Source organism: Myodes glareolus, chromosome 11 (assembly GCF_982192425.1).
Source record: "Myodes glareolus chromosome 11, mMyoGla1.1, whole genome shotgun sequence".
Taxonomy (NCBI): domain Eukaryota; kingdom Metazoa; phylum Chordata; class Mammalia; order Rodentia; family Cricetidae; genus Myodes; species Myodes glareolus.
This window is the reverse complement of record NC_142036.1, coordinates 42,478,046-42,505,111: the sequence shown is the minus strand read 5'-3', so window position 1 is coordinate 42,505,111 and position 27,066 is coordinate 42,478,046. Positions and strand designations below refer to the sequence as shown.

General features: G+C 43.1%; 1 protein-coding gene across 3 annotated transcripts in view; it reads left to right on the top strand.

Moving 5' to 3' along the window:
- Psen1 (presenilin 1) overlaps positions 1 to 22,517 on the top strand; it is a 48,652-nt gene extending 26,135 nt beyond the window's left edge. For all 3 annotated transcript variants that reach the window (XM_048449112.3, XM_085697403.2, XM_048449113.3), the window contains 8 exons: positions 441 to 582; positions 7,786 to 7,853; positions 11,222 to 11,442; positions 15,381 to 15,479; positions 16,097 to 16,183; positions 19,042 to 19,215; positions 20,329 to 20,447; positions 21,936 to 22,517. In XM_048449112.3, coding sequence (XP_048305069.1) covers positions 441 to 582; positions 7,786 to 7,853; positions 11,222 to 11,442; positions 15,381 to 15,479; positions 16,097 to 16,183; positions 19,042 to 19,215; positions 20,329 to 20,447; positions 21,936 to 22,091 — 1,066 coding nt within the window. In that variant the 3' untranslated portion in view covers positions 22,092 to 22,517. The remainder of the gene's footprint in view (positions 1 to 440; positions 583 to 7,785; positions 7,854 to 11,221; positions 11,443 to 15,380; positions 15,480 to 16,096; positions 16,184 to 19,041; positions 19,216 to 20,328; positions 20,448 to 21,935) is intronic.
- The last annotated feature ends 4,549 nt before the right edge of the window (positions 22,518 to 27,066 follow it).

Here is a 27,066-nt window from a genome sequence, read left to right as displayed (position 1 = left end):
TGGACATCTTGAGTTTGATTCGTAACACCCCTACCAGGGAGCCTTTAATTCCAGCTCCATGTGATTGGATGCCTCTGCCCTTCATGAACATCCACACATGTTAAAATAATAGTATATATCTGTGTATTCTTAAAAATTGTTAGTTAGCACCAGAGTAGTACAGACCTATAATCCCCACAGTTGAAAAGCAGAGGCAGGAAGATCACATATTCAAATACAGCCTGGGCTACATGGTGAATTTCAGGCTAGCTTGGAGTTATTTACTAGATTCTGTCTCAAAAAACTAACTAAACAAAAAAAAATTCTTAATTGTCTGATTAACTGTGAAAAGTATATTCTACGGCACTCAGTTACTCAAAGACCTCACAAGGGAGTATATGGTTTGAGATATCCATTAACACTTTTGTATTGGTTTTTTTTCTCTACTTCCCTCCCTCTAGAATCTATACCCCATTCACAGAAGACACTGAAACTGTAGGCCAAAGAGCCCTGCACTCGATTCTGAATGCTGCCATCATGATCAGTGTCATCGTTGTTATGACCATCCTCCTAGTGGTTCTTTATAAATACCGGTGCTACAAGGTGAGCATGACATACAGCTTGGCGTGCTTTCTGCCTTGATCTTTCCAAACTTTGTTAGTATGTAGAAAGGAGAGAGAGGGTGTGTGTGTGTGTGTGTGAGAGAGAGAGAGAGAGAGAGAGAGAGAGAGAGAGAGAGAGAGAGAGAGAGATTGAGATTGTGTGTGTGGGGGGGGCCTGTGCTTGCCAATGTACATGCACAGTGGAGAGGACAACTTTGTGAAATAGGTTTTCTCCATCTTTTCGTGGGTTCTAGATATCTAATACTCAAGGTTGTAAACACTTGCATTCACCTCTTGCCGCTTCACAACCTTCTCGTCTTGTTATATACTTGACTAGTAAAGAAAAACGTGCCTTATATCTGGATCTAAGTTTTAGCTGTTTTTCTTTCTTTTCATTCTGGAACATGTTTAAAGTACCAAGACATGACTGGGAAACATGTTTCCATGTAAGATCATGTAGCACAACGGTAGTGGCCCACGCCTTTAATCCAAACATGCGGGAGGCAGAGGCTGGCGGATCTCTGTGAATTCGAGGCCAATCTGGTCTACAATAGTAAGTTCCAGGACAGCCAGGGCTACACAGAGAAACTCTGTCTTGAAAAAAACAAAAAACAAAGATCATGTGGCTTCAGTATTTCGATTTATATTGTGCCTGTGGCATTCCAAAGGGATGTGCCCTAAGATTTTTGTGTATATCCTTATAGACAAATAGCACTATAGGATTTAAGTGTGCCATAAAGCCACCTTCAGATGCTATTGTTAAACTCAGCAGTGACTGGCTAGCTGACTTGAGAACTCTCAACATCATTTGTGTGATCTCTTGTCCTGGCTACAGTGAGAAGGTGCAGTAATAATGCAGGCCAGCCTCAAACCTCTCCTCCCTCCTTTTTCTCTCTCTCACTAAGTGACGGCTTCCTGAATTTCAATCATCTAGCACATACTTCAGACTCATATCACAGAGAAACTAGTCATTGCAAGTCATGAACTCTTAAGATCATTTTCAAATAATAGGAATACTAAGTGTTAACTCTCTAGATATTACAGTCTAATTTCCTCTATGTATTTTTTCTGTGTATTCTTAAATGTGACTAAAATGTATGGTCAGTGTGTGTCCTTTCTTAATTTTTTTTTGGCATAAAGGCTTAGAAAATATTTCTGTAGCTCTGTAATATAGCTTGGTAAGTATAATTTCTGTCTTCTGAGCTCTCTGATTTCGGACATTGTTTCTGTTTACTACTGTAAAGGTAATGTCTTTATGAGTAGACCTTTTCCAGAAGCTTAAAATTTTAATCATCTAGAAGGTTTATGGGGTTTTTTTGTTTGTTTGTTTGTGTTTTTTTCTGAGACAGGGTTTCTCTGTGTAGCCCTGGCTGTCCTTGAACTTCCTCTGTAGACCAGGCTGGCCTCAAACTCAGAGATCCTCCTGCCTCTGCCTCCTGAGTGCTGGGATTAAAGGTGTGCGCCACCACTGGCTTTCTACAAGTTTTTAACTCTTAGTGTGCCAAATTTGTGTTTAGACTTATTTATTTTGCTTTATGTGTATGAGTACTTTTTATGTACATACATACGTATACCACACATATACCTGGTGTCTTCCGAGGTCAGAAGAGGGTGTTGAATCCCCAAGAACTGGAGTTAGATGGTTCTGAGCCACCATGTGGGTACTGGGAGTTGAACTTTGGTCCTCTGGAAAAACAAGCGCCTTAACCTGCTGAGCCATATCTCCAGAATTATTATTGTTTTGTTTTTAAGATTTATGTTGTATTTATGTGTGTTTACATGTTTGTCCATCACATATGTGCAGGCCAGAAGACAGCCTTGGGTCTCCTGGAGTTAGAGGACCGATGAGCTGCCTGACGTGAGTGTGGAAACCAGATTCACGTCCTCAGGAAGAACACTGAGAACTCACAGCCACCGAGCTAGCACTCTAGCCCACAACATTATTTTTCAAAAAGATTTACAATTTGTATTGATCACCAATAGCAAATGGAATATCTGTATTTTAACCTTCACCGATGTAAATTCTGCCCCTTTTGATAAAATACCGTTAATTAAGCCAAATGTGGTGACACATATATTCATCAGAGGCAGGTAGATATTTGTGAGTTTGAGGCCAGCCTGTTCTATTACTAGTTAGATCTACATGGTACAACCCTATACCATGTACAAAATAAAACATGTGCACACACACACACACATTTTTATAGGGTGAAACTCAGTTGACTGCTAGTCAAAATCAAGTTATTTTTTATACCCACGACTCTAAGCTCATAATCTAACCTTGCTAGATGAACCTTTGAGCGTGTGGTGGTGTTCGCCTGATGTGTAAGCATTGTGTTCTGACATTTTGTGGAGGCCACTGAAGAGGAAAAGTGCGTGATGGCGACAGGTCGTCAAACATTCAGAAGCAGAAGCAAATGCCTAAGCCCTCCCTTCCTTGAATGTTGTGTTCTTTAGGGTTCTCTGTGCCCTTCCCACTGCGGCTGTATATGTGTCTGCCAGTCCCTTTCTTGGCTTAGTGGGCACATTCTGGAGCTCAACTGATTATAGGCTAGGCTTGTTCTTTGATTCCTTTTCAGATTTAATTAGGGGTGGAATTCTGCCTTCTCCCAAGTTTATTCTCCCCTACTCCTAGATTTCTTGCTTTTCTTTCAAAATCACCTGTGTGCTTGGATAGAGAGCTGTGGATTCAGCATTGTATTTCCTGAAGTTCCCCCCCCCCAGTAATTTTGGAATATTACTTCATTTCTGTGAATTTTTACATTTTCATATATAGAAAAGAAACCACCATCTGTAAGCTACCTCTCCTCTCTCTAATTTTTTTTCCATGCAGTGACGACAATATAGCAAACTATGTTCACATCTGCCTTGTTTCATTTTAATATCTCACAAGCGGTGCATGTGGAGGCCCCTCTGTTCTCTCAGCTTTACAGTTGAGGTATGGAGGCAGGATCACAGTTGCCGTGAGTCAGAAGCGGGTGACTCAGTTTTGGAATTTTAGTCCAAAATTTGGCCTTGATTGACTCATAGCCGTTATATAAAAATCCTCTCAAATCTTGTCCTCAATTCCTAAAAACTGCTTTCTCTTTGTGTGCCTCATGGAAACTATGTACACATGTTAGAAAGTATTTCCCTGGTTGGGAAGTTATGTTTCCACATATGTTCTCTTCATTAAAGGCTAAAAATTATAATAAACATGTAAAACTTTCAGTGGGGTTAGAAAGATGGCTCAGTGATTAAGAGCTATTCCAGATGGCCCAGATTTAATTCCTAATACCCACATGGTGGCTCACAACTGTCCATAACTTAGTTCAGGGGATCAGATGTCCTCTTCTGGCTTCTGCAGGGACCAGGTGTACACATGGTGCATAGTCATACATTAAGGCAAAACACTAAGACACATAATATAAAAGTAAATAATAAAATCTTTTAAAAAAATTTCAGTGCCATGTGTGGTGGCATATGTCTTTAATCCCAGCACTTGGGAGGCAGAGGCAGGTGGATCTCTGTGAGTTTGAGGCTGGTTCCAGGACAGGCTCCAAAGCTACAGAGAAACCCCTTCTCGAAAACAAACAAACAAACAAATTTAGGTATTTTGTCTGTATGTGTGTGTGCATGCGTGTGTGCATGCATGCATATTATGGGCTAGTCCAATCTGCATATTTAGGCCAGGCAGTTTCATACTGAAACCCTGTCTCAAAAACAGCAAAACCAGAGGCTGGAGAGAGATGGCTCAGCAGTTAAGGACACTAGCTGCTCTTCCAGAGGACCTAAGTTCAAATCCTAGTACCTCACAACTGCCTGTAACTCTGGTTGAAGGAAATTTAACATCCTCTTCTGACCTCTACCACTACCAGACTCACAGGATGCACAGACATACATGTAGGCAAAACACCCAGAAACATAAATGAGAGTTGTGTTCACATATGCTTCCTGGGAGATAGGCCCATGACCTCATGAATGGCTTCCCAGAGGTGACTTTTCGTTTCTCTAGACTTTTCTTTTTGGTTCCTCCAACCAGACACTGAGACTCTTTCCTTGGTGTCAGGATAGAAAGATGGGAAGTCAGAGAGAAGTCGAGCAGCTCGTCTCATTCCCTGATGGTGACCAGTGAAGATTCCCCAGGGCCCCAACTGCCGCTTTTTCCCACTCAGGGCTGGTGGGTGGCTGGACTTAAATAGAACTGAAAAGCGGCGAGGGACTTCCAGAGTGCTGTTGTCTTTCTAGTGCCAGCTCTGGTGGACTCTGTGTGGGAGTGAGCGGGACCGAAGTGGCGCTACTTGGACTTGCCCAGCTAGCTGAGACACATAGCCTTCCATGTGTACCTGTATTTAGAGGAGAGACACATGGAATGTGCTTATTCTGCCATAGCTAGACCTGATCTTAACATATTTGGGTCAGTTCTGTATATCTTTTAATTATGCTAAATGAAAATTTATTCCATTTCCACTTGTTCATTTGTGTTGTTTCATTGTTAATGTTTCAGTCTTAAGAAGCATAGCCAGTTCTATAGAAGAATGTTGTTTACTTTGACTTCTTGTGTGAAGTAGAAGGAGCTTGAGCCAGGCATTCAGAAGCTTGCTGGGACCTGTTTAAAAATAATAAGCCCTGAGGAGTTCTCCTGTTAGTAGTTTGATTGTACGGTGTCTACAAGAAGCCAAACAAACAAAAACAAAACAAAGCAAAAAAATAACAGAAAACAACCTTACAGGGGAAGACACAGGAAAGGCAGTTGACCTTGACACATGACTTGTGGCAGATGAACTGTAGCTTTAAAGCCATGAGTTGCTAGCCTGCATAGCTCGGGTTTAGAGAAAGTACTCACAGCTGGGAACAGAGCAGAGCTCCCAACTTTCAGAGCCTTTACCAGTGGCACTAAGCTTGGAGACTTAAAGAGAATAGAAAGCTTTCTTGCCCCTCGATTGTCTCAAGTGGAGGGTGCTCTTTAATCATCAGAAAAGTCATGAGAATCATAGGGGATCAACCTAGACTACGTACAACCTCATTACTTGTGAGGGAAATAGAAAGAAAATGGAACAAATAGCCTGTCAGAAATACCTAAACAGAGAAATTAGGAGGGGGGGCATGTATGTCGATGTGTTTCCTCATTAGTGGAAACATAAATGCATGCTAAAAAAAAAAATCAGATTAACGTATTTGGCACATTGATGTGATTAATCTTTTTGTAACTATTAGCCGGTGTTTATTAATGATCAAGTAATTAGGAAAACTTAGTAGACTTTTTTTTTAAATATTTATTTATTTATTATGTATACAATATTCTGTCTGCGTGTATGCCTGCGAGCCAGAAGAGGGCGCCAGACCCCATTACAGATGGTTGTGAGCCACCATGTGGTTGCTGAGAATTGAACTCAGGACCTTTGGAAGAGCAGGCAGTGCTCTTAACCTCTGAGCCATCTCTCCAGCCCCTTAGTAGACTTTTAATTAAATTTAAGTAACTTTTTTTGGAGGGGGTGAGGGATTTAGAGACAGGGTTTCTCTGTAACTTTGGAGCTTCTCCTGGAACACCATCTGTAGACCAGGCTGACCTCGAGCTCACAGAGATTCGCCTGTCTTAGCCTCCCAAGTGCTGGGATTAAAGGCGTGAGCCACCATCACATGGCAAATTTAAGTAAATTTTAAAATTAGTTTCTGTGAAAGAACTGAAAATCCAGAAAGAAAAAGTTGTATGCTAGGGCATTCATGATAATAAAAATAATATTGGGTGGGGAGAAAGATTATTAAATATATATAAATATTTATAAAACAGATTCCATATGTAGGAAAAGTCTAGATTGTAAATTCATACATGCAAGTGGAATATTTAAAAATCATGTTTCAAAAAACATTTGGTGTGCTCTGTGAATATGTCTGTAATAAGGATGAAGTGTAGCTGGCAGTGGTGGCACACCCTATAATGCCCAGATTGAGGCAGGATTATGAGTTTCTGGCTAATCTACCCATCCCTCAAACCAGATTGTTTTTAAAAGCATAAATAGAAGCTTATACAGCTGACATTTTGTTAAAAGACTTGCATACATGCTGACACTTTCAGGTGAAAACCATGTGAGGAGAAAATGGTAGTTTTCTTTCAGTATTTTTATGTTTTCTAAATTCTATGGGTACTTGTTGCTTTTTTGTTGTTACTTTATTTTTAATTCCTACAATACTAGAAATTGAACCCATATTATGAAAGCACTTTACCATGAGTTGTTACCCAGCATACCTTGCTATGGTGTGTCAAAAAAAAAAATTAAAGGCTTTTAGAATGTATCTAAACAGGAATTTTTAAATTGGTTTATTGGTATTTCACATGTTTTGCATGTCTGTGTAAGTATCTGCACCTGAGTGCAGCTGTCTGTGAAAGCCAGAAGTTTCAGATCTCCTAAAAAGCTGTCCAGTGTGGGGCATGGTACTGGAAACCTAGCTCAGGGTCTCAGGAAGAACACCATATGTTCTTAAACCACTGAGCCATCTTTCTAGCCCCTTTATTGTTCTTTTTTTTTTTTTTAAAAAAAAGATTTATTTATTTTTTATAACATTGGGGTTTTGCCTAATGCTATATCTGTGTGAGGATGCCAGATCCCCTGGAACTGGAGTCACAGACAGTGGTAAACTGCACATGAGTGCTGGGAATTGAACCTGGGTTCTTTAGAAGAGCAGTCAGTACTCTTAACCACTGAGCCATCTCTCCAGTCCCAACATTTTTTGATCATCTTTTTTTTTCTTTCAAATTATGGGCCAGAATAAATAATAGGAATTATTGTCTCTTTTTTTTTTTCAAGTAAATGCCAAGTGATGTCTTTTGTTTCTTTTATAAAAGAACTTAAAAAAATATGTTAAGTGTTTGTGTATATATGTGTATATATATATATATATATATATATATATATGTATCTTTATGACATTTCTGTTTTACACTCTGATTAGCACCCAAGATTTCTGGATAACTAACTATTCACTGATCCCAAAGCCACATTTGTTCTGCCATTTAAAGGTAAACGTGGGCATGGATTAGAACTTGGTAATATAACAGTTGCCAGCATGTGTCAAGTCACAGGTTTCATCCCAAGCACCACAAAGGAAAAACAAACAACAACAACAAAAAAAAAAAACAAAAAAAATCAGAGTGATAGCATGTATCCTGTTCCTTGTTTAGAAATTATAGAGTTTGTTGGTTATATTTGAGTTCTCTCTCTTCTAGGTCATCCATGCCTGGCTTATTGTTTCATCTCTGTTGTTGCTGTTCTTTTTTTCATTCATTTACTTGGGGTAAGTAATACAGTTTCCTGACCTCTTTATTTACTGTGGCATCCATCACTACCCTTAGATGAATTATTTTTTTAAGTAATCATTTTCCAGATACTATGCCTTAACCGGAATATAAAAGGTGAGTTGGTATTGCTAGGTGTAGTCTCTCTCTCTTTTTACCTTATTTGTATGTACATGAGAGCAAGCACCCATATGAAGGCCAGAGGACAACTTTTAGGAGTCCATTTTCTTCCACCCTGGGTTCTGTGAATCAAACTCAGGGAGTTGGGCTTGCCTTTACCCACTGAGCTTGGTGTAGGAAGTCCTTCTGTTTGTGTTGCTTTCATTGGTTGAATAAAGAAACTGTCTTGGCCTTTTGATAGGGCAGCACTTAGGTAGGTGGAGTAGACAGAACTGAATGCTGGGAAAAAGGTCAGAGAGAGAACTGCCATGGAGCTGCCAGGTCAGACATGCTAAATCTTTACCAGTAAGCCGAGGTGACATACAGATTATTAGAAATGGGTTGAATCAAGATGTGAGAGTTGGCCAATAATAGGCTAGAGCTAATGGGCCAGGCAATGTTTAAATGAATACAGTTTCTTTGTGATTATTTCGGGTGTAAACTAACTGGGTGGGAGACCAAAAGCAGGCCCTCTCTCCTCACTATGCTGAGCCATCTTGCTGGCCAGGTAGAGAGGTGGGTACCTCGTGCCACAGTATATATGTGGTAGTCAGAGGGCAACTTGGAGGTGTCAGTTCTCTCCTTCTACTGATTAGGTCCTGGGGATAGAACTCGCATCATCAGATTTCACAAGCACCCATGCCTGCTGAGTTATCTCAGCAGCCCTTTAGTGGGGATTTTCTTGTTCTTTGTTTGCAATAAGTAGATGTGTAAGGATTCACAGCTGGGGCTGGAAAGGTGTCTCATTGGTTAATAGCACTGACTATTCTGCAGAGGACCTGAGTTTGGTTCCCAGCATCCCCATGGTGGCTTACAGCCATCTGTAATGCAGTTCCTGGGAATCCCCCATCCTCTTCCAACTTCTTCAGGCACCAATCAGATCCACATACCAATACACATACATATATTCAGACAAAACACTCATACACATAAATTTTTTTTAAAAAAATTAAAGAATAAAACCCTGTCAGAACTGTGTGTAATAGACTGTCATTTGTATCTAATAAGAATATGTGTATTTGGGCTGGGGAGGTAGCTCAGTTGGTAGAAAGCCATGAATTCCTTTTCCACCACCACATAAGCCTGGTATGCAAGCAGCAGAATCAGTAGTTCTAGGTCATCCCCCATTACCGATTGAGGGCAAGCCCATCTTCAACCCTGCGTGAAAATAAAGTGTGCATTAGGTAGACTCTGGAAGGATATCATAAAGCTAATACAGCAGTGTTTTTCCTAGAGAACAGAACTGTGGGACGGGAAGGGAGACCTGTTGTCCATCTTGTGTTATCTTACGCATATATCCCTAAGAGTTGAGATTAGTTTGATTTTTCTATTTTTGAAATTAGTATAATACACATTGCAACCTCATTCAGAAATATCAACATTTTACTTTATTTTAGAATTTCAAAATAGGAAAAAAATCATCTTCTGGATTGTCCCCTTGGCCCACAGTTTGTGCTTAAATATATTCTTTCTCTATAGCTACTTAGGATATCTCCTGTAGTTGTGATCTCTTTAGATGATAGATTTTATTCTCCAGAAGTAAAATGGTAATTTTCTTCATCTGAAAAAGTTAAGCATGGTCCAGGGAGTTGGTTCATGTGGCACTGTGTGCTGGTCAAGTATGAGAACCTGGGTTTGGATACCCAGAACCCACGTAGGAGTCAGGTATAGTGACAAGCTCCTATAACCACAGCAGTGGGAGACGGAAATGGACAGATCCCAGGGACTTGCAGGCCAATCAAGCTAGCCAAACAGCAGCAGCAAGTTGTGTGAGAGGTGGTGTCTCAAAAAATAAGGTGGATGTCAAATTCATGCCTCTGTATATACCCTTGTAGGCGAGCTTACCCACATACACCACACAGAGTAAGCATTCTTTTCCTTAAGGGGATAGGAATATAAATCGGTGGTGGAGCCCATGCTTAGTATGCATGAGACCTTACTTTTTTTTTTCCCAGTACTGCACAGACACTCTATTATATTTTTTATTAATTCTTCATTTATTTACATACCACAGTTTCCCCTCCCTCCTCTCCGCCTGTTCCCTCCCCCCACTTCCCTTCTAACATCCCCCCATTCACTCCTCCTCTGACTCCATTCAGAAAGGGACAGGCCTCTCAAGGGAGTCAGCAAAGCATAATACATCAAATTGAAGCATCAAATTGGGTGAGGCAACCGAGCATGAGGAATGGGTTCCCAAAAGTCAATTCAGAAAGTGGGACAGGTCCAGACCCCACTACTGGGAGCCCCACAAACAGATCAAGTCACACAGCTGTCACACACATGCAGAGGGCCTAGGTTGGTCCCATGCAGGCTTCCTAGGTGTTGGTCCCGTGTTGGCGAGCTCCCGCGAGCTCAGGCCACCTCACACAGACACTCTAAATAAAAGGCATTTTATAAGAATAAAGGTAACCTAGGTGGTGACACATGCCTTTAATCCTAGCATTTGAGAGGCAGAGACAGTCTGGGAGTTTGAGGCCACCCTGGTCTACAAAGTGAGTTCCAGGACAGCCAGAGCTACACAGTGAAATCCTGTCTCGAAAAACCAGGATGAATGAGTGAGTGAGTGAGTAAGTGAGGGAGTGAGTGAAAAAGGTAAGTCCAGTCGTCCTTCTAGAGGTTAATGGATAAATCTCCAGCTCTGTTCTCTTTTCGTTTGCTGGGATTAAAGGCATGTGCCACCCCACCTGGGTTCCAGCTGTATTCTTGGGACACTTTTCTCATCAGTGGGATTGGAGTTTGTTTCTTTGTTTCTGTAGCAACAGTGTATCAAACTATATTCTTTGCATGTGTGTTTGTATAAAAATTATGTTTTGAAATGGATACCTTAAGTTTCATTATGAAAATATATTTCTTCTATAAATCTGATTGGTCCTTTTTTTAGTTTCAGATACTTTAGGATTTCATAAAATATGGTATTATAGGCAATATAATTTAATTCTTCTTAGTTTTTGCTCTTATTTTACAGGTGTGACCTGTATTAATGAAATTCATTCATTAATGTGAATGATGTTATACCTGTTAAAATAAGTTCTGCTTGAGGAAAGTGTGATTTAAAAAAGATATTACATAAATAACAGTACAGCATGGGCCATAGTAGAAACATAAAAATTTGAATTTGAGAGTTAACGTTTCAGAATCTTAGTTCTAAACTATGTAACATGAGAATTATTACACATAAGTCACCTTAAATCCTTGTTTATTTTTCCAGGGAAGTCTTTAAGACCTACAATGTTGCTGTGGACTATGTTACAGTTGCACTACTCATCTGGAATTTTGGTGTGGTGGGGATGATTGCCATCCACTGGAAAGGCCCACTTCGACTGCAGCAGGCCTATCTCATTATGATCAGTGCCCTGATGGCCCTGGTATTTATCAAGTACCTCCCTGAGTGGACCGCATGGCTCATCTTGGCTGTGATTTCAGTATATGGTAAAACTCAAGACTGACACTTTGTTCATCACAGAAATCCTTGCTGGTGTGTTTTCCTTCCTCTTCTAGTTCTCTTGATTTAAGGAAAATCTTAACAGTTATTTCCCATAGCTCATTAGTGTTCTTTTCTTTTAAAGTGCTGAGGGTTTTATCTGGAACTAGTTGGTGCTAGGCAAGTGCTGTGCCATGAGCCCCATCTCCAAACCTGAGAGTAAGGACTTGAAGTTTTGACTAGGTGTGTGCCGAATTGATGGGAGGAACCATAGGTCTCTGGTCAGAAGATTTAGAGTCAGTTCTTTCTCTTAGCATGTGTTAGGCCCTGGCTTTAGTCCCCAGACCACAGTAAGCAAAAAAGCAAAATAACATCTATGATCAGTAGTTTTATTGAGCTTTGATTTCCTTGTAAGTTGCGAACAAGTGTGCAGGATTGTAAGAGTTTAGTGAATTGAATAAATACTGAGAAGTGCTAGCAGCTGCCTGACGCATGTAGAATGTTGAGTTTATTCTTTAAGAATTATTAGATAATTTTTTATATAAAGGCATGTGTTGTGGCATGAGTATAGAGGTCCGAGAACTACCTCTGGAGTCAGTGCTCTCCTTCCTTCAGGCCGGTCCTGGGGGCTGAATGGGCTTAGACTGTCAGGCTTGGTGGCAGGTGCCTCAGCTGACCTATCTCTCTACCCCCAACTCGTTTTTTTCTTTGACTTTTTTTTAATGTCTGTGAGTGTTTGCCTGTATAGCTATGCATGACACACAGGCCTTGTGCCTGCAGAGGCTAGAAGAGGATGTCATATACTCTAGAACTGAATTTACATCCAGTTGTGAGCTGCCTTGTGGGTCCTGAGAATTGAACCCAGGTTCTCTAGAAGAGCAACCAGTGCTCTTAACCTCTGAGCTACCTTTAATCCCTTCCTCAATTAATCTTTTTTAAAAAATAACTTCTTTTATTTTGATTTTATATGTATTGGTATTTTGCCTGCATATATGTCTGAGTTGAGGGTGTTGGGTCTTCTAGAACTATGTTACAGACAGTTGTGAGCTGCCATATAGGTTCTGGGAATTGAACCCAGGTCCTCTGGGGGAGCAGTTCTTGCTCTTAACCACTCAGCCATTTCTCCAGCCCCTCTTCAATGCATTTGTAAGGTCAAAATCATACAGCAACTTCAGTGGAATCACCCCCTTAAAGATGAAATTTTTACTGATGTGGTGTGTACACCTGTGATCTCAACACTTGATCGGTAGAGGCAGGAGGACCAGTGGTTTCAAGGTTATCCATAGCTAATATAATAAGTTTGAGACCAACCTGAGCCACTTTAAAACCTTTTTCAAAAAAAAAAAAAATCTGAGAATGAGGTTTACATTTGTAAAACAAGCCCACTGCCTGTTTGTTTATTGTATTTGAAGTTAAATCTACAGAAAGACCTGTGGGTAGAGCCCATAACTTGAGGGGTCCCAACCTGGCGCAGATTGACTTCATCAGCCTGGATCAAATTTCAGGGAGTCTAATGCCAGGCGGTTCATCGTCGGCTTTATTTAAAACACAGTACAATTTGGGGAAAGGTTTCCAGGCAACAATCAGTCCAATTCCAGGTTCACAATAAAGCTTAATGTGTACCAACAAAGACCATGTGACCGTGAGGGTGGGTTCTATAGCTAAAAGGCCTAGAATCTAGTGTGATCTCTGACCATAGCATAAAAGTCAGCAGACCATAAAGTACTTGCAACATCTCCCCTAAGAATGAGTAATGGCTTAGGAAGGGAAAAGTCTGGAATAACCATTCTGGGGAATTGGGGTGAGGTCTGTCTCCACAGATAAAGGTCACCAGGTCATTAACAGAATCCATTCTCAGCTTTCTGGATGGAATCTAGATACTTGATTTGTATCTCCTCCAGTGAGGAGACACCCTGTGTGATTAACATTCCTTCTTCTCTTAGTGCTTCTCTGTGAGTACAAGGACCTCTGTGCCTCCAATAATAACTGGTATAAAAGTTCTCAATAAGAACCTATCATTTTACAGCCAGGCATGGTGGCGCGGGAGGCAGAGGCAGGCAGATCTCTGAATTTGAGACCAGCCTGGTCTACAGAGAGAGTTCCAGCACAGCCGGGGCTACACAGAGAAATCCTGTCATGAAAAACAAACTAAAACAAGCAAAAACCTCTATCAGTTCAATAATAAAAGCAAACCTTGGGACTGGAGAGATAGGTCAGTAGTTAAGAGTGCATACCACTCCTGTAGAAGACCAGAACTCAGTTCACAGCACCCACATACATACACATAATTTAAATTTTAAAAATTGTAAACATGCTTTTGGACAAGTAAAGATTCTAATTCTTTAACAACTGCTGTGACATGGGTCCTGAAAATGTCACAATACTCTAGTCATGAGTAACGGGGACTGGCTTTATTCTGCAGCTCTTGCCCCACATGAAAGCCAAAAAGAGCTCCCTTCTCAGAGACTACTCAGTGCTCACCATTCTAAAGAGCATGGACATATGTGGTGACCTGTAGCCGGGATCTGTCGTCCCCCTTGAATTGATGGAGAAAAGCCTTTGAGAATAGAGCAGCTAGTCGGGGTTAGAGAAGTCCTTTACTCTGTGCCCCACTCTTATGGAAACTCATCTTAGTGATGCTTTGTAAATCTACCATCTGTCTACTCATTGCTAAGCAGCTTGAAGGTTACAGAGGTGAAATATTTGCCTAATCTCATGTGACTTGACCTAAAATCTGAATTCTAAGCCTGTCTTATTCTCTCCGTGACCCTCAGCCCCCTGCTCATAGCACAGGTGAGACCTCCTCAGAGCTTTGGGTCTTCGGAATGTGGAAGAGCTGTGCCCGGTGTTAGATACTGACTCTCAACTCCATTTCTTACAAAGCATCAAGATGTTTTGTCAGAAGTGTTCTGAAAACTTTTAAGTAAATTAATCTTCATTCATTTCAGTTGCCCTAAAAATAACTGAATCTATTTATTTCAAAATTCTATAAGGGAAACATGTAATAAAACCAGAATAGTTGCAGGATGTGGCCCCTTTAGCCACATTAGCTGCCAGCGCCGGAAATCCGCTTTCCTCACCTGGACTAGAGGAGAGCGCTGTGCTGTGTTCTCGCCTGCAGATGCATGGCCACTGCAGGCCTCGCAGTGGCATGAGTCAGCTGTCAGGCCTTCCTTTGCAATTTTAGTGTGCCTGTTTGATATTTTTAGATGTTTGAGGTTATTTTCTGAATTTCTAGAACAGAAAATACAAGAAAAATTATAGTTTATGGAAGAAAATGGTGTCACATCAGACACAATTTAGGCATATTGCCTCCTCTTTGAGCTGCTATTTTTGTGAAATAGGTCAGTGTTTAGCTCCACATATGTTCTGAGACCTAAATATTTATGAAGTTCTTTTTTGACTGGAAACTGAAAAAATATTAAACTTTGTCATACAAAATTATTTTATTTAAATGTGTTGCCCTGTTGTTGCAAGTTCCTTAATTAAGTGTGCTTGCTTTGAGATGCTGGGGACCAAGTTCAGGCTCACATGCTGGACAAGTGCACCCCAGAGCACACCCCCATTCCGCGCTGTTAATCTGTAGGTGGAATTATCTGGAAATGATTCCCTTCCACTCTGCGGTCACAGATTGAGAACCACTCTAGAATCGTTCTCTCTTGCTGCTGCCGCGTCTCCTTCCAGCCAAGAGTCGAGTCTAGACCCCAGTAATCATACACTGGAGACTGGGCACACGGCAGGAAGGCCAGAGTGTAATTTGCACAGGTCTTCTGTTTTATTTTGTTTAGGTTGCTCTTTTTCTCACTTAACTTGAAGTATTTCCATGTTTTCCCAGCACTCCTTTGTCAGATACATTAACCTGTCCCTCAGTTAAGTCCTCCCCAGCATGTACTCATTTACACATTTCAGTATATTTTATTGGGTGTCTTTATTTCTTTCTTTCTAGATTTGGTGGCTGTTTTATGCCCCAAAGGTCCACTTCGTATGCTGGTTGAAACAGCTCAGGAAAGAAATGAAACTCTCTTTCCAGCTCTTATCTATTCCTGTAAGTATGCCGGAGTGATACTGTGTTAGTGCATTCAGTTTTAAGGTGCCCTCTGAGGTCAGAAGTCAGAAGAGAGCATTGGATTCCTGGAACTAGATTTACAGATGGTTCTGAGCCACTGTGTGGGTGCTGGGAATCAAACATGGGTCCTTTGCAAGAGCAGTCAGTGCATCTGTGGCTCTAAGTACTGAGCCATATCTCCAGCTCCAGTGCATTCAGTTCATTCGTTCCTTCCTTCCCTCCCTCTTTCTTTCTTTCTTTCTTTCTTTCTTTCTTTCTTTCTTTCTTTCTTTCTTTCTTTCTTTCTCCCTTTCTCCTTTTTTTTTTTTTTGTTTTTTTTTTGTTGTTGTTGTTGTTTTGTTTTGTTTTTTCAAGACAGGGTTTCTCTGTATAGCCTTGGAGCCTGTCCTGGATCTCGCTCTGTAGACCAGGTTATATTTGTTCCTTCACCTACAGTCTTTTACCATGTTTTAACCCTCAGTTACTCCTAATTGTTTAACATTTGAGGTGACATCACAGACCAGTGGCTGCAGCCGTAGAGAAGTCATGGCCTTTTGCTTGCTAGCGCAGTGTCCTAGGCTGTAAGAACTCACCAGAAACTTTGTCTTTCTCAACAGCAACAATGGTGTGGCTGGTGAATATGGCTGAAGGAGACCCAGAAGCCCAAAGAAGGGTACCCAAAAACCCCAAGTATAACACACAAAGTAGGTGACACTCATTGGTAACTGTCCTAGTTTTACAGGCTCATTGTCATTTGTAGATAAATAGTTGAGGTTATGAAGCAGTGACTTAAACCTTCTCTTTGGTCATACACTCCTTACTGGAGCTCAGGACCAGAGCACTTTCTTGCCATTTGAGAAGCCCTGGGCGTAGAGGATGTGTGACAATGACAGACGTCACAGAATCTCCTAGAAAAACTGGCCACCCCGGTAAATGCACATAGAACTATTTTTTTTATTTTTATTTTTTATTTATTATTTATTAAGCATACAATGTAATGCTGGCATGGAAGGCACCAGGTCTAATTACAGATGATTGTGAGCCACCATGTGGTTGCTGGGAATTGAACTCAGGACCTCTAGAAGAGCAGTCAGTGCTCTTAACCGCTGAGCCATCTCTCCAGCCCCACATAGAACTATTTAAGGAGCTGAAATATTTGCCAAGCCACCAGTCCACCCTGGACTAAGATGCTGTCGTTAATGTGTATATTTTAAAAACAAAGCTCTCTCTTTCTCACCCACCCTCTAAATAGGTAAAAATGAGAACCTTAACCAATTGTAGTCAGAACATCTGTAATCTCAGCCTGGAAGTAGAGGCAAGAAGATTGTTAGTTCAGCCTTTGACTGTGTAGTGAGAGCCTATCAGCAAAAGAGGGAATGGGGTCGGTGACTCTTCTCCAGCATGTCCAGGGTAACGGAATGTCTGTTGAGAGGTGTGGTGATGCTCACATTAAGAAGGTTAAGTACCTCAGTGGATGGATAATAGTGATGAGCAAGGACTGGTTTCTACAGAAGACAGTAAGGAAAATCAATTAGAAGGTGTGTCACAAAGAATTGAAGAACAGGGACTGGAGAGATGGCTCAGCAGTTAAGAGCACTGACTGCTCTTGCAAAGGATACGGGTTAAATTCCCAGCACCCAAATAGCAGCTCACAACTGTCTGTAACTCCAAAATCTGAAACCCCCACACAGACATACAGGCAGGTAAAACACCAATGCAAATAAAATAAAAATAAATAAATATTTTTTAAAAGAATTGAATAGTGTGGTGTGAAAGTAAAACAAAGAAAATTTCTTAAAAAGACAAAGGAAAGACTATCCTTTGGAAGTTGGAAAAAAAAAAGGAAAAAATAGTTAAGAGAAGAACAGTGGGACCTGCAGAGATCAGCAGAGGGCGTCAGATCCCATGGTTGTGAGCCACCATGTGAGTGCTGAGAGCCAAACCCAGGTCCTTTGGAAGAGCCATCTCTCCAGCCCCAAGTCTGGGTGGCATATTGAGCTAAAGAAAAAAAGTTGTGACTGTATATATTAGGGTTTCTATTACTGTGAAGAAACCCCATGACCAAAGAAACTTGGGAGGAAAGGGTTTATCCAGCTTCCATTTCCACAGCATTGAAGGAAGTCAGGACAGAAACTCAAACAGGGCAGGAACCTGGAGACAGGAGCTGATGCAGAGGCCGTGGAGGAGAGCTGCATGGCTGGCTCAGCCTGATTTCTTACACAACCCAGAACCACCTGCCCAGAGATGGCACCACCCACATGAGCCAGGCCCTCGTGAATCAATCACTAATTAAGAAGATGCTCAACAAGCTTGCCCACAGCCTGATCTTATGGAGGCGGTTTCTTCAGCTGAGTTTCCCTCCTCTCTGATGACTCTAACTGTGGCAGGTTGACATGGACCCATCCAGCATACATATATTATATGAGTGTGACTGTATTTTTGGTATATTGAGATTTTATTCTTTCAGCAAATGGTGACTTAATACGAGGTGTATGCCCAGTGCTGTCTTAAGCTTTGAGGGTAGAGTACTGGACAGTACATTCCTTGGTGGTGTTCACTGTGGTGATACTTTGTGTTTTAATAAATGAAGGGGCTGGAGAGATGGCTCAGTGGTTAAGAGCATTGCCTGCTCTTCCAAAGGTCCTGAGTTCAATTTCCAGCAACCACATGGTGGCTCAGAACCATCTGTAATGAGGTCTGGTGCCTTCTGGCCTGCAGGCATACATGTAGACAGAATATTGTATACATAATAAATAAATATTTTTTTAAAAAAAATGAAGCTTGCCTGAAGATCAGAGTGCAGAAGTAAGTTACTAGAGGCCCGGGAGTGGTGGCACACACCTTTAATCCCAGGACTTGAGAGACAGAGGCAGAGGGATCCTGTGAGTTCAAGGTTATACAAGATTGAGTCTGTCTAAAATGAAACAGAGCTCACACAAAGGTCATCCCAGCACTGGGATCACACGCCTTTAATCCCACCAATAGGGAGGTGGAGAGAGGAATATCAGGCAGGAGGAAACAGGAGCTCAGTGCAGTCTGAGATTTGGTGAACACATTTGTAGTCTGAGGATCACCCCTGAGGTCTGAGGATGCAGTCTGAGGAGACAGTTGGAGGACAGGGTCACCTTTTTGGTCTGAGCATCGGTAGAGGTAAAAGAGCTCTCTAGTGGCTGCCTCTCTGCTCTTAAACATTAACCCCTGTATCTGACTCACGGCTTTTATTTTTAAGACCAGCTAAAGTTTGTGCTGCAGTTCACAGGAGCGCAGGTTCTTTACCATTTCCTCTCCACGACCTTTGACATCTCCTTGTGGTCATGACAGTTGCAGTGCTGGGCATTATATCCAGACCACATGCAGGGGAGATGGAAGCCATTCCTTCCTTTCTTAAAAAGGGGAAAGAAAGGAAAGAAAGGGGAAATGTCAACACTCAGTGCCAAGTCAAAGTTCTTCAGCTGTAGAGCTTTAATTGGCTGTGCTTTCCTGAACCAGGATTCTGCATTCTAGAGTATGAAAGAAATGGCTCTAAGTATTAGAACTCTAATTGCTGCCTTCTCTCTTAAAGGAGCAGAAAGTGAGACACAGGACACTAGTACTGGTACCGATGATGGTGGCTTCAGTGAGGAATGGGAAGCCCAAAGGGACAGTCACCTGGGGCCTCACCGTTCGACTCCTGAGTCAAGAGCTGCTGTCCAGGAACTTTCCGGCAGTGTCCTAACTAGTGAAGACCCGGAGGAAAGTACGTGTGTCGTGTCTGACTGCAGTCTTGGCTTACTTTGAGTGTATTACCCGTCTCTTGAGAGTGCTTTGAATTGTTCAGGGGAATAGCTTATTCTGTATTTGCCACACAAGCATGAGGACCCGAGTTTGATCTCCAACACTCATATTTTAAGAAAAAGAAAAAAAAGATCAGCACAGCTTTAGTGATCCCAGCACTGGGGAGGGAGAGACAGGAGGGTCCTGGGGTTTGCAAACTCAGGGCCAGTGGGAGACCCTGTCTCCAAACTACGATGCTGAACAACTGAAGAAGACACCAGGTATCAGCCTTTGGCCTCTAAACCTGTCAGTTGCATACAAGGTCATGTCGGGATTCTGTGGTACAGGTTCTCACTGTGAGCTAGGCTTTATGTAAAAGTCAGGAGATGTTAATTTGGTTTCTGTGGTTGTTAAGATGGGACAGCAGCCTCAGTTGGGACTCCTAAAATTCCTGGTGTAAAAAAAAAAAATGAAAGATAAAGAAAACAATCTTTCTGAAGCCTGAATTGTGACTATTGTTTACTGATAGTAAGGGACTATGTGGGGTTTTTTTGTTTGTTTTTTTAAAGATTTATTTATTTATTACATATACAGTGTTCTGCTTGCATGTACAGCTGAAGGCCAGAAGAGGGCACCAGACCTCATTACAGTTGGTTGTGAGCCACCATGTGGTTGCTGGGAATTGAACTCAGAACCTCTGGAAGAGCAGTCAGTGCTCTTAACCTCTGAGCCATCTCTCCAGCCCCCGGGACTATGTGTTTGATTGATTCATTTGGCTTTGGTTTTTGAGATAAAGTCTCACTGTATGAGGCAGACCTCAAACTCCTGGTCTTAAGCTGTCCTCCTATTCAGCCTCCTAAGTGGCTCAGAATGTAGATGCATGTCACCACGCCTGGCTTGGGGTCATAAATTTGAATTATGAGATCACAGCAGTTAGGTGTGGTGGCACGCACTTGTAGTCCTAGGGCTTGAGTGGCAGAGGCAGTAGGTTTACAAATTCAAGGCCAACCGGGGCTATATAACAACACCATCTGGGGGAAAAAAGCATAGGAAAGAATGACAAACTTTCTTACATCTTTAATCTTTCTTTTTTTAGGGGGAGTAAAGCTTGGATTGGGAGATTTCATTTTCTACAGTGTTCTGGTTGGTAAAGCCTCAGCCACGGCCAGCGGAGACTGGAACACAACCATAGCCTGCTTTGTGGCCATACTAATCGTAAGTGTGCCCTGGCAAAGATAGGTCAGACACTGAATTCCCTGTAACTTTAGGATAAATTTTTTTCACGTGTGTTCATGCACATATACTGTGGAAAATGTGTAACAGAACAACTTTTGGGGAGCTGGATCTTTCCTTCCCCTGGGGCAGGGCCACTGCAGTTTTTGCCCCCCATCTGCCCTCCTGTCTTAACTTCCCATCCCCCCAAAGGAGTGCTGGGACCACAGGTGAGTGCCCGCTACATCCCACTCTTTACATGCGCTCCTGGGATCGAACTCAGCTTGTCAAGCTTACGTGGCAGTGCTTTTACCTGCTGAGCCATCTCCCTGGCCCTAACAATTTCCTTTGGATTCCAGATAGGCTGAGAATTCCAATCCCTTGAGAAGCTTTTAAAAATGGATAATTAGACCCTACCTGAGTAGTTCTTCACTCTGGACACACATTAAAATCGCCTGCTGTTTCTGGCCTAGCTGTGTCCTGTCTGCGAAGAAGCATATTGCTGAGTCTCCTAAGCTGCAGCATCGTGCACGTGCTCCTTCCACACTTGCTTTGCCATCAGTCCTGTGCTCACCTCTGTCCCATCCAGAGATAGAATGGCTACCTTGTTTTGAGTAGTTCTTAGAAATTCTCCTGGAAATTATACCTCTTAGACGGTATGTTGAGAGCCTGGCAGCGTAGGTGGGAGTCAGCAAGGATTCCCAGTCCATGCGCCGAGCCAGCACCCAGTGCTCTTACACTGACACTCATCCGCCAGGATTTCTTTGGGACGGCAGGTGTGGAGCGAGAAAGGCTGGCCCAGTACAGGATCCCATCTTGTTTATAGTACTTCTGGCTTTCAGAATTTAGAAAACTGGGTGTGTTGGTATACACCTTTAACCCTGGTATTCTGGAAGCAAAGTCAGGTGACTCTCTGCCTGGTTAAATTCTAGGCCATATATAGTAAGATCCTATCTTCTTGGTTTTGTTTTTTTCGAGACCAGATTTTTCTGTAGTTTTGGAGCTTGATTTGAGGCCAGCCTAGGCTGTATGTGATGGTCTTTAAAAAAAATTCTATTTAATTCAGGCATTGTGCACACTTAGTTCCTAGTACTTAGGAGGCTGAAGCAGGAAAATGAAGAATTTGAGGCCAATCTGGGCTGTATATATAAATAAACAAAAAAGCAGCAACTGTCTTTTCAGGGAGGGTCACTCTCAGCATGCACAAGACCCTGGCATCGCCAATACAGATGTGTCTTCCCTTTCCTCCCCTCCCATGGCCTCTGTCCTCCCTTTCTCTGGAACCAGCTCTCACTGTGCTGCCCAAGCTGGGCTCCAGCCTCGGCCTCCTGCGTAGCTGGCATGTGCCATAAGGTTCCATTCCAGAAGCTATGTTTTTCTTTCCTGACTTTAGATTTCATGAGAGTTTTGTTGTAGAAGTTAGGACTGAAGAGAGTGTTCACTGCATGTGGTACTGAACAGTCCTGAGTGTGCATCCCTCCATCCCCACAGGGCCTGTGCCTTACCTTACTACTGCTCGCCATCTTCAAGAAGGCGTTGCCAGCTCTTCCCATCTCCATCACCTTTGGGCTGGTTTTCTACTTTGCCACGGATTATCTCGTGCAGCCCTTTATGGACCAGCTTGCATTCCATCAATTTTATATCTAGCGTATCTGCAGTTAGAATCCATGGATGTTTCTTCTTTGATTATTAAATACCTGAGGAGGACATATGTGACTCTCCCATGTCCTCATCTAACGAAGTCAAAACTCTAGCTGGACTTTTGCAACTTCCTTCCAAGTTCCCTGGCCACCTGCATTGTTGAACTTTGGAAGGAGGTGTCTACAGAAAACGGCTTCCAGCATTCATCACTGCAGTGGGCAGATATCCCTCAGTGCAAATACCACCAAATTTGAGGGACAAGGACAAGAAGATGTGCTGGACCAAGAAGTTGTGTTCTGCCAGTAGTGTGACCCTTGGGCACGAAGATTTTGCCAGCACTGGGAACCCTCAAGAGGCTAAATGAAGTGGTGTGAACCAAACAGAACTTCCATCTTCTCCACCATGTTGGAAATAAAATCTGTATTAGCTGAATCCTGTACTGTCCAGAGGTTCTGTGAGGAGGGAACACTGGCCTGGGCCTCGCTCTTAGGCTCTTTTGCTGCCCACTTGTAAGTTTACATAAGGGCACCACCCCCCACAAACTCCCACTCCTGTCACATCCGTGGTGTTGACCATTTTTGTTCTCAAGCACTGACTCACTATCATCTGTGGTTGCCGCTTCTTCCCAAGGCCAGTCTGGACGCATTTGGGGTTGCTTTATTCTGAGAGTCCATAACCTCAGGTTCTAAAGTTTATAATTTATGGAAGTGATGGAATTATTGCTTGACAGTACCCTGTCTTCCTTAAGTAAGTTCTGGATTTTCCACAGCCTCATTGTTAGACATACTTGCGAGGTACTTCACCCCTGATGCTTCTCTCTCTGTCCCTCCCTTGTCCCCACAGCAGTTCTATTTGACATCAGACAGGGCAGCTCTGGGAGGTAGCAAATGACCCTGATAACCCAAGGTCCTAACCTCACATAAGTCAGTGCTGCAGCCTGGCTGTCGTCTGACCCCCTCGGAGGCAGACAGGATCAAAGCGCAGGCTGGCTGGTGAAGCGCTCTGGCCTGGTGTTTCTTCTGTCACGGCAACCCTCTGTCAGGGTCAGAGTTAAACTAGGACTGGGGTAGAACTCAGTGGTAGAATCTTTGTCTAGCAAGACCCGGGTTCAGTCCCCAGCATTGGAAAAGAAAATAAAACTACAGAATTTGAATTAATGTCCAATGCCCGTAGTTTCTCAGTTCATGAACCAATTGTGTCTAACAACACAAGAGTTTGACAGAAAGCTGGTTCTTAGTTAGCTGTGGAGAAACTGGAGTCTACCAAGGGCAGGGGCCTCCCACAGCCGTGGGCAGTGTGCTCACTACACAGGCGGGTGTGAATGGCAAGGCTGTGCTACGGAGGTCACAGGTGAGCTCAGGTGCTATGGGTCAGTTTGGCAGCATGCACAGACTGAGGAGTCCCATGAGTATGTGACAGCGGCCTCAGCCAGGAGATCGGCCGGGCAATGTGAAAAACTTTGATGTGGATCAAGAAATGCTTGCTAGCTCTATCCCAGACTAGCCTGTGAGCCAGTTTGGGCTTCTCTTTATTCATTTTGGGTCACAGTAGTGTGTGTGTATGCGTGTGTGTATGTGCACATGCGTGCATGTGGGAGGGGGCACAGTTGATCGCACCTGGGGTTTGGGGCATGCTAGCAAGTGCTCCACTAATGGGCTAACTCAGCCTGGGGTAATTCTAGTAAGAATTTGACTTTAGGAGTCAGGCCTAATCCCTCACTGGTAAGGTGGAGACAGGTGGATCTCTGGGCTTGCTGACCAGCTAGCCTAGCCTCATCGAGGTCTAGGCCAGTGAAAGGCCCTGTGTCAAAAAGCAAGGTGGATGGCTCCTGAGGAACAATACCCATACAAATGCACACCCATAAGAAGAGCTGAGGGTGTAGCCTTTTGGTAAAGCACAGGGCGCTCAGCATCCTTGGGGCCCTGGGTTCAGGCTCATCTTAGCCAATGAGAAGAAAACTAAGAACCACACAAGGAAGAGAGGGACTTGGGTAGAAGGTATTGTTTTATTATTGTGTGCACATACCTCAACCCATACGTGGAGGTCAGAGTCAGCCCTGTGCTATCTCAGATCTCTCTACATCCACATGGGTGCTGAGGCTCAGACTCGGGCCACCAGGTGCTGCCCAGCCATCTCACTGCCCCCCTTTGCCCTCACTCGGACAGCAGAATGGAAGTCACAGCCTTTTGATTCAAGGCACTTTTGTGGCTCTCAGCCAGAGCAGCTTGTGTAAGGGTCCAAGTGTTTCGTTGTCTTTCATGGACAAGAGGGTCCATCCAGGCTGTGCTTGTGTTGGGTGTTTAAGTCCAGGAGAGGAGTGGCTGCAAGCCGCACCTGGGATAAAGTCACTGGATCCAACCTGCTTAGTGGAAAAGTGGTGGGGAGAGAAAGAAGCAGTAGCTTTGGGGCTCAGGTCCGATGCCTGCAGGATACAGCATTTCTGGGCAGGGTGCCAGCTGCAGTTGGCCGGAGAGGAAGGACTCTTTCCTGTTTTTGATCCTGCTGTGCTAGAGGGGTCCTGGGGCCACAGCTTTTACTCTCAATGACTACATTTCTCCAAGAGGAAAAAAATGGAGCAAAGGACAACAGCCAAAAGCAGTCTGTCAGTTTCACCACAAAGGAGCAAAGTTTCATTTTTAAACTTTGCTTGAGAGTTTAGTGTCCTTTTACGATAGACGCCCAAGTGTTTGCTTCTTGTCCTGTCTGTGGTTTTAAGCCAATGTGTGCATGTGTGATAGGGTCTCCTGTGGAAGCACAGGTTGGACTCAAATTTATGATCCTTCTGCCTTCACCTTACAACTACTGGGATCACACAGACATGAGCTGAGTCATGTATGTATATAATATATACATTACATTTATTTGTGTGTAGGCGCGGAGCATGTGCTCATGAGGTCAAAGGATAAACAACAGCAGTTGCTTCTCTGCTCCCATCATGCAGGTTCCAGGAATTGAACTCGGATCCTCAGGCTTGGAGGCCTATGCTTTTTACCCACTGAGCCATCAAGGCCCTGTGTATGTTCTTGATTCTATTTGTTAAACTGGCAAACAAGGTCTTCCACAGTCAGACTTCTAAGGGCAGTAAGTCTCCGTCTCCGACCCCAAGAGCCAGGCTTTGCATTGGTGACCATTTGTGACCTCACCCTGGAAGAAAAGCTGAGACGCAGGCGTTGTTCAGTATCCTGTGTGCTTGGCATGGTACAGGAGTCAAGGCTGCAGAGATGAGCCAGAGCCTTGCTTGCCCTCTTCCCTTCCTGCCTTCATCCCTCCACTTCCCTTCCCTTTCTGAAAGAAAACCCCAGGCTATCCTCAGATTCATCATTTAGCTGAGGGTGTTCCTGAACTTAAGCCCTTCCAGTTCTCGCTCCGAAGAGCTGGGTTACCCACACGCACCACTGTGCCCAGTTTACTCGGAGCGGGGGATCGAACCTGAGCCGTGTGCGTGATAGGCAGGCACTCTACCAATTGAGTTACATCCCCAGATACCACACAACGTCTTTTGACTACTTTTGACCACTGAGGCTTACAAAGGGGGTGATGTCTATGAGGTGACGTCATTCCCTCAGAAATCCGCCCTTTCAGCAAGCCCCCTTGGATCCTTGATGCTCAGTTTGAGGATAGCTCAGGAACTGGATATCTGCTTCCACCCTCAGGATGGAAATAGGTGTCATATCTTGCGAAGTTAGAGTTCAAAAGCATTCCTGACGTCTTCTCGTGTCTTTAGACTATCCAAGCACAGGCAGTTTTTAAAAAGGAAAAAGGCACCGGTTTTTGTTCTTCCCAGCCCTCTTGGATAATGCCAGCTAGATACCCACAGGCTGCCACGTCTCAGGGTCTTCTGCACCTCATCAGTCTACACATCTGATAGGAAACCATAATTTGCATATTGCAAAGCCCATCTTGGTGCTGAAATGAACCCTTTCTTGAATGTCAAAGCCATTTCCAGGAGTGTGGGGTAGCAATGTACCTCTCTTGGGATGCAAGGGACCCCCTCTGACCCTGCCAGGTAGTGCTACAGCAGGAAGGGTTCCCTGGAAGCACTTCTGTTCAGATGCATACTTGTGGAAGGCTGATGCCGAGTGGCAAGTGCCAGGGTGAGCTTTTCCAGAGTGTTCTTTACTCTCACGTGGTCACTGCCTGGCTTCACCTACTATGGGTAATAATTTGTACATAGCAGACTGTGAATATAACTTTTTAAATAAATACTTTCAAACTCTTGGTAAGATATAATTTTGATAATGATTGCAGATTTTTTCCCTGTATTTGTCAAATGAATAAAGAATGCATGAGCCCAGTGGTGCTAGTTTTCTTCCAAGGAGCATTGGGATGCCGAAGCCTGTGCACTGGGTCATAGATGCCAAGACACCTTGGAGCTCACTGTTCTCTATCTGTAGCAAGGCATTATGGGTTGTAGCAGAACCACACCCTTAAAGGTGCAACATCCCATCTGTTTCTAACTGCTGTTCATGGTTCTGTATTACGGATCTGTGGTTCAGCAGCCACAGATAAGTAATTTGAAAAACAAAACAAAACATTGCATTTGTATCAAACACACAGAATACTCAACATCTCCTAAATGAAACCACACTTATTAGCAGTCTGTATTCTAAATAACTCAAAGCTGGGCATGATGCTTGCCTGTACACTCAGCACTTAGGAAGTTGAGCCAAGAGGATTGCTATGGGTTCAAAGTTTTGTTTGTCTTAAACAAAACAAACAAAAACACCTGGCAGTGGTGGTACACACCTTTAATCCCAGCACTTGGAAGACAGAAACAGGCAGATCTCTGTGAGTTTGAGACCTTCTTGGTCTACAGAGTGAGTTCCAGGACAGCCAGAGCTGCACAGAGAAACCTTGTCTCAAAAAGCCAAAATAACAACAACAGCAAAAAAAACAACAACAACAACCTAGAGATGATCCAAAGTTGTACAGGTGGATCTCTGAGTTCCAGGCCAGACTGGTCTACATAGCAAATTCCAGG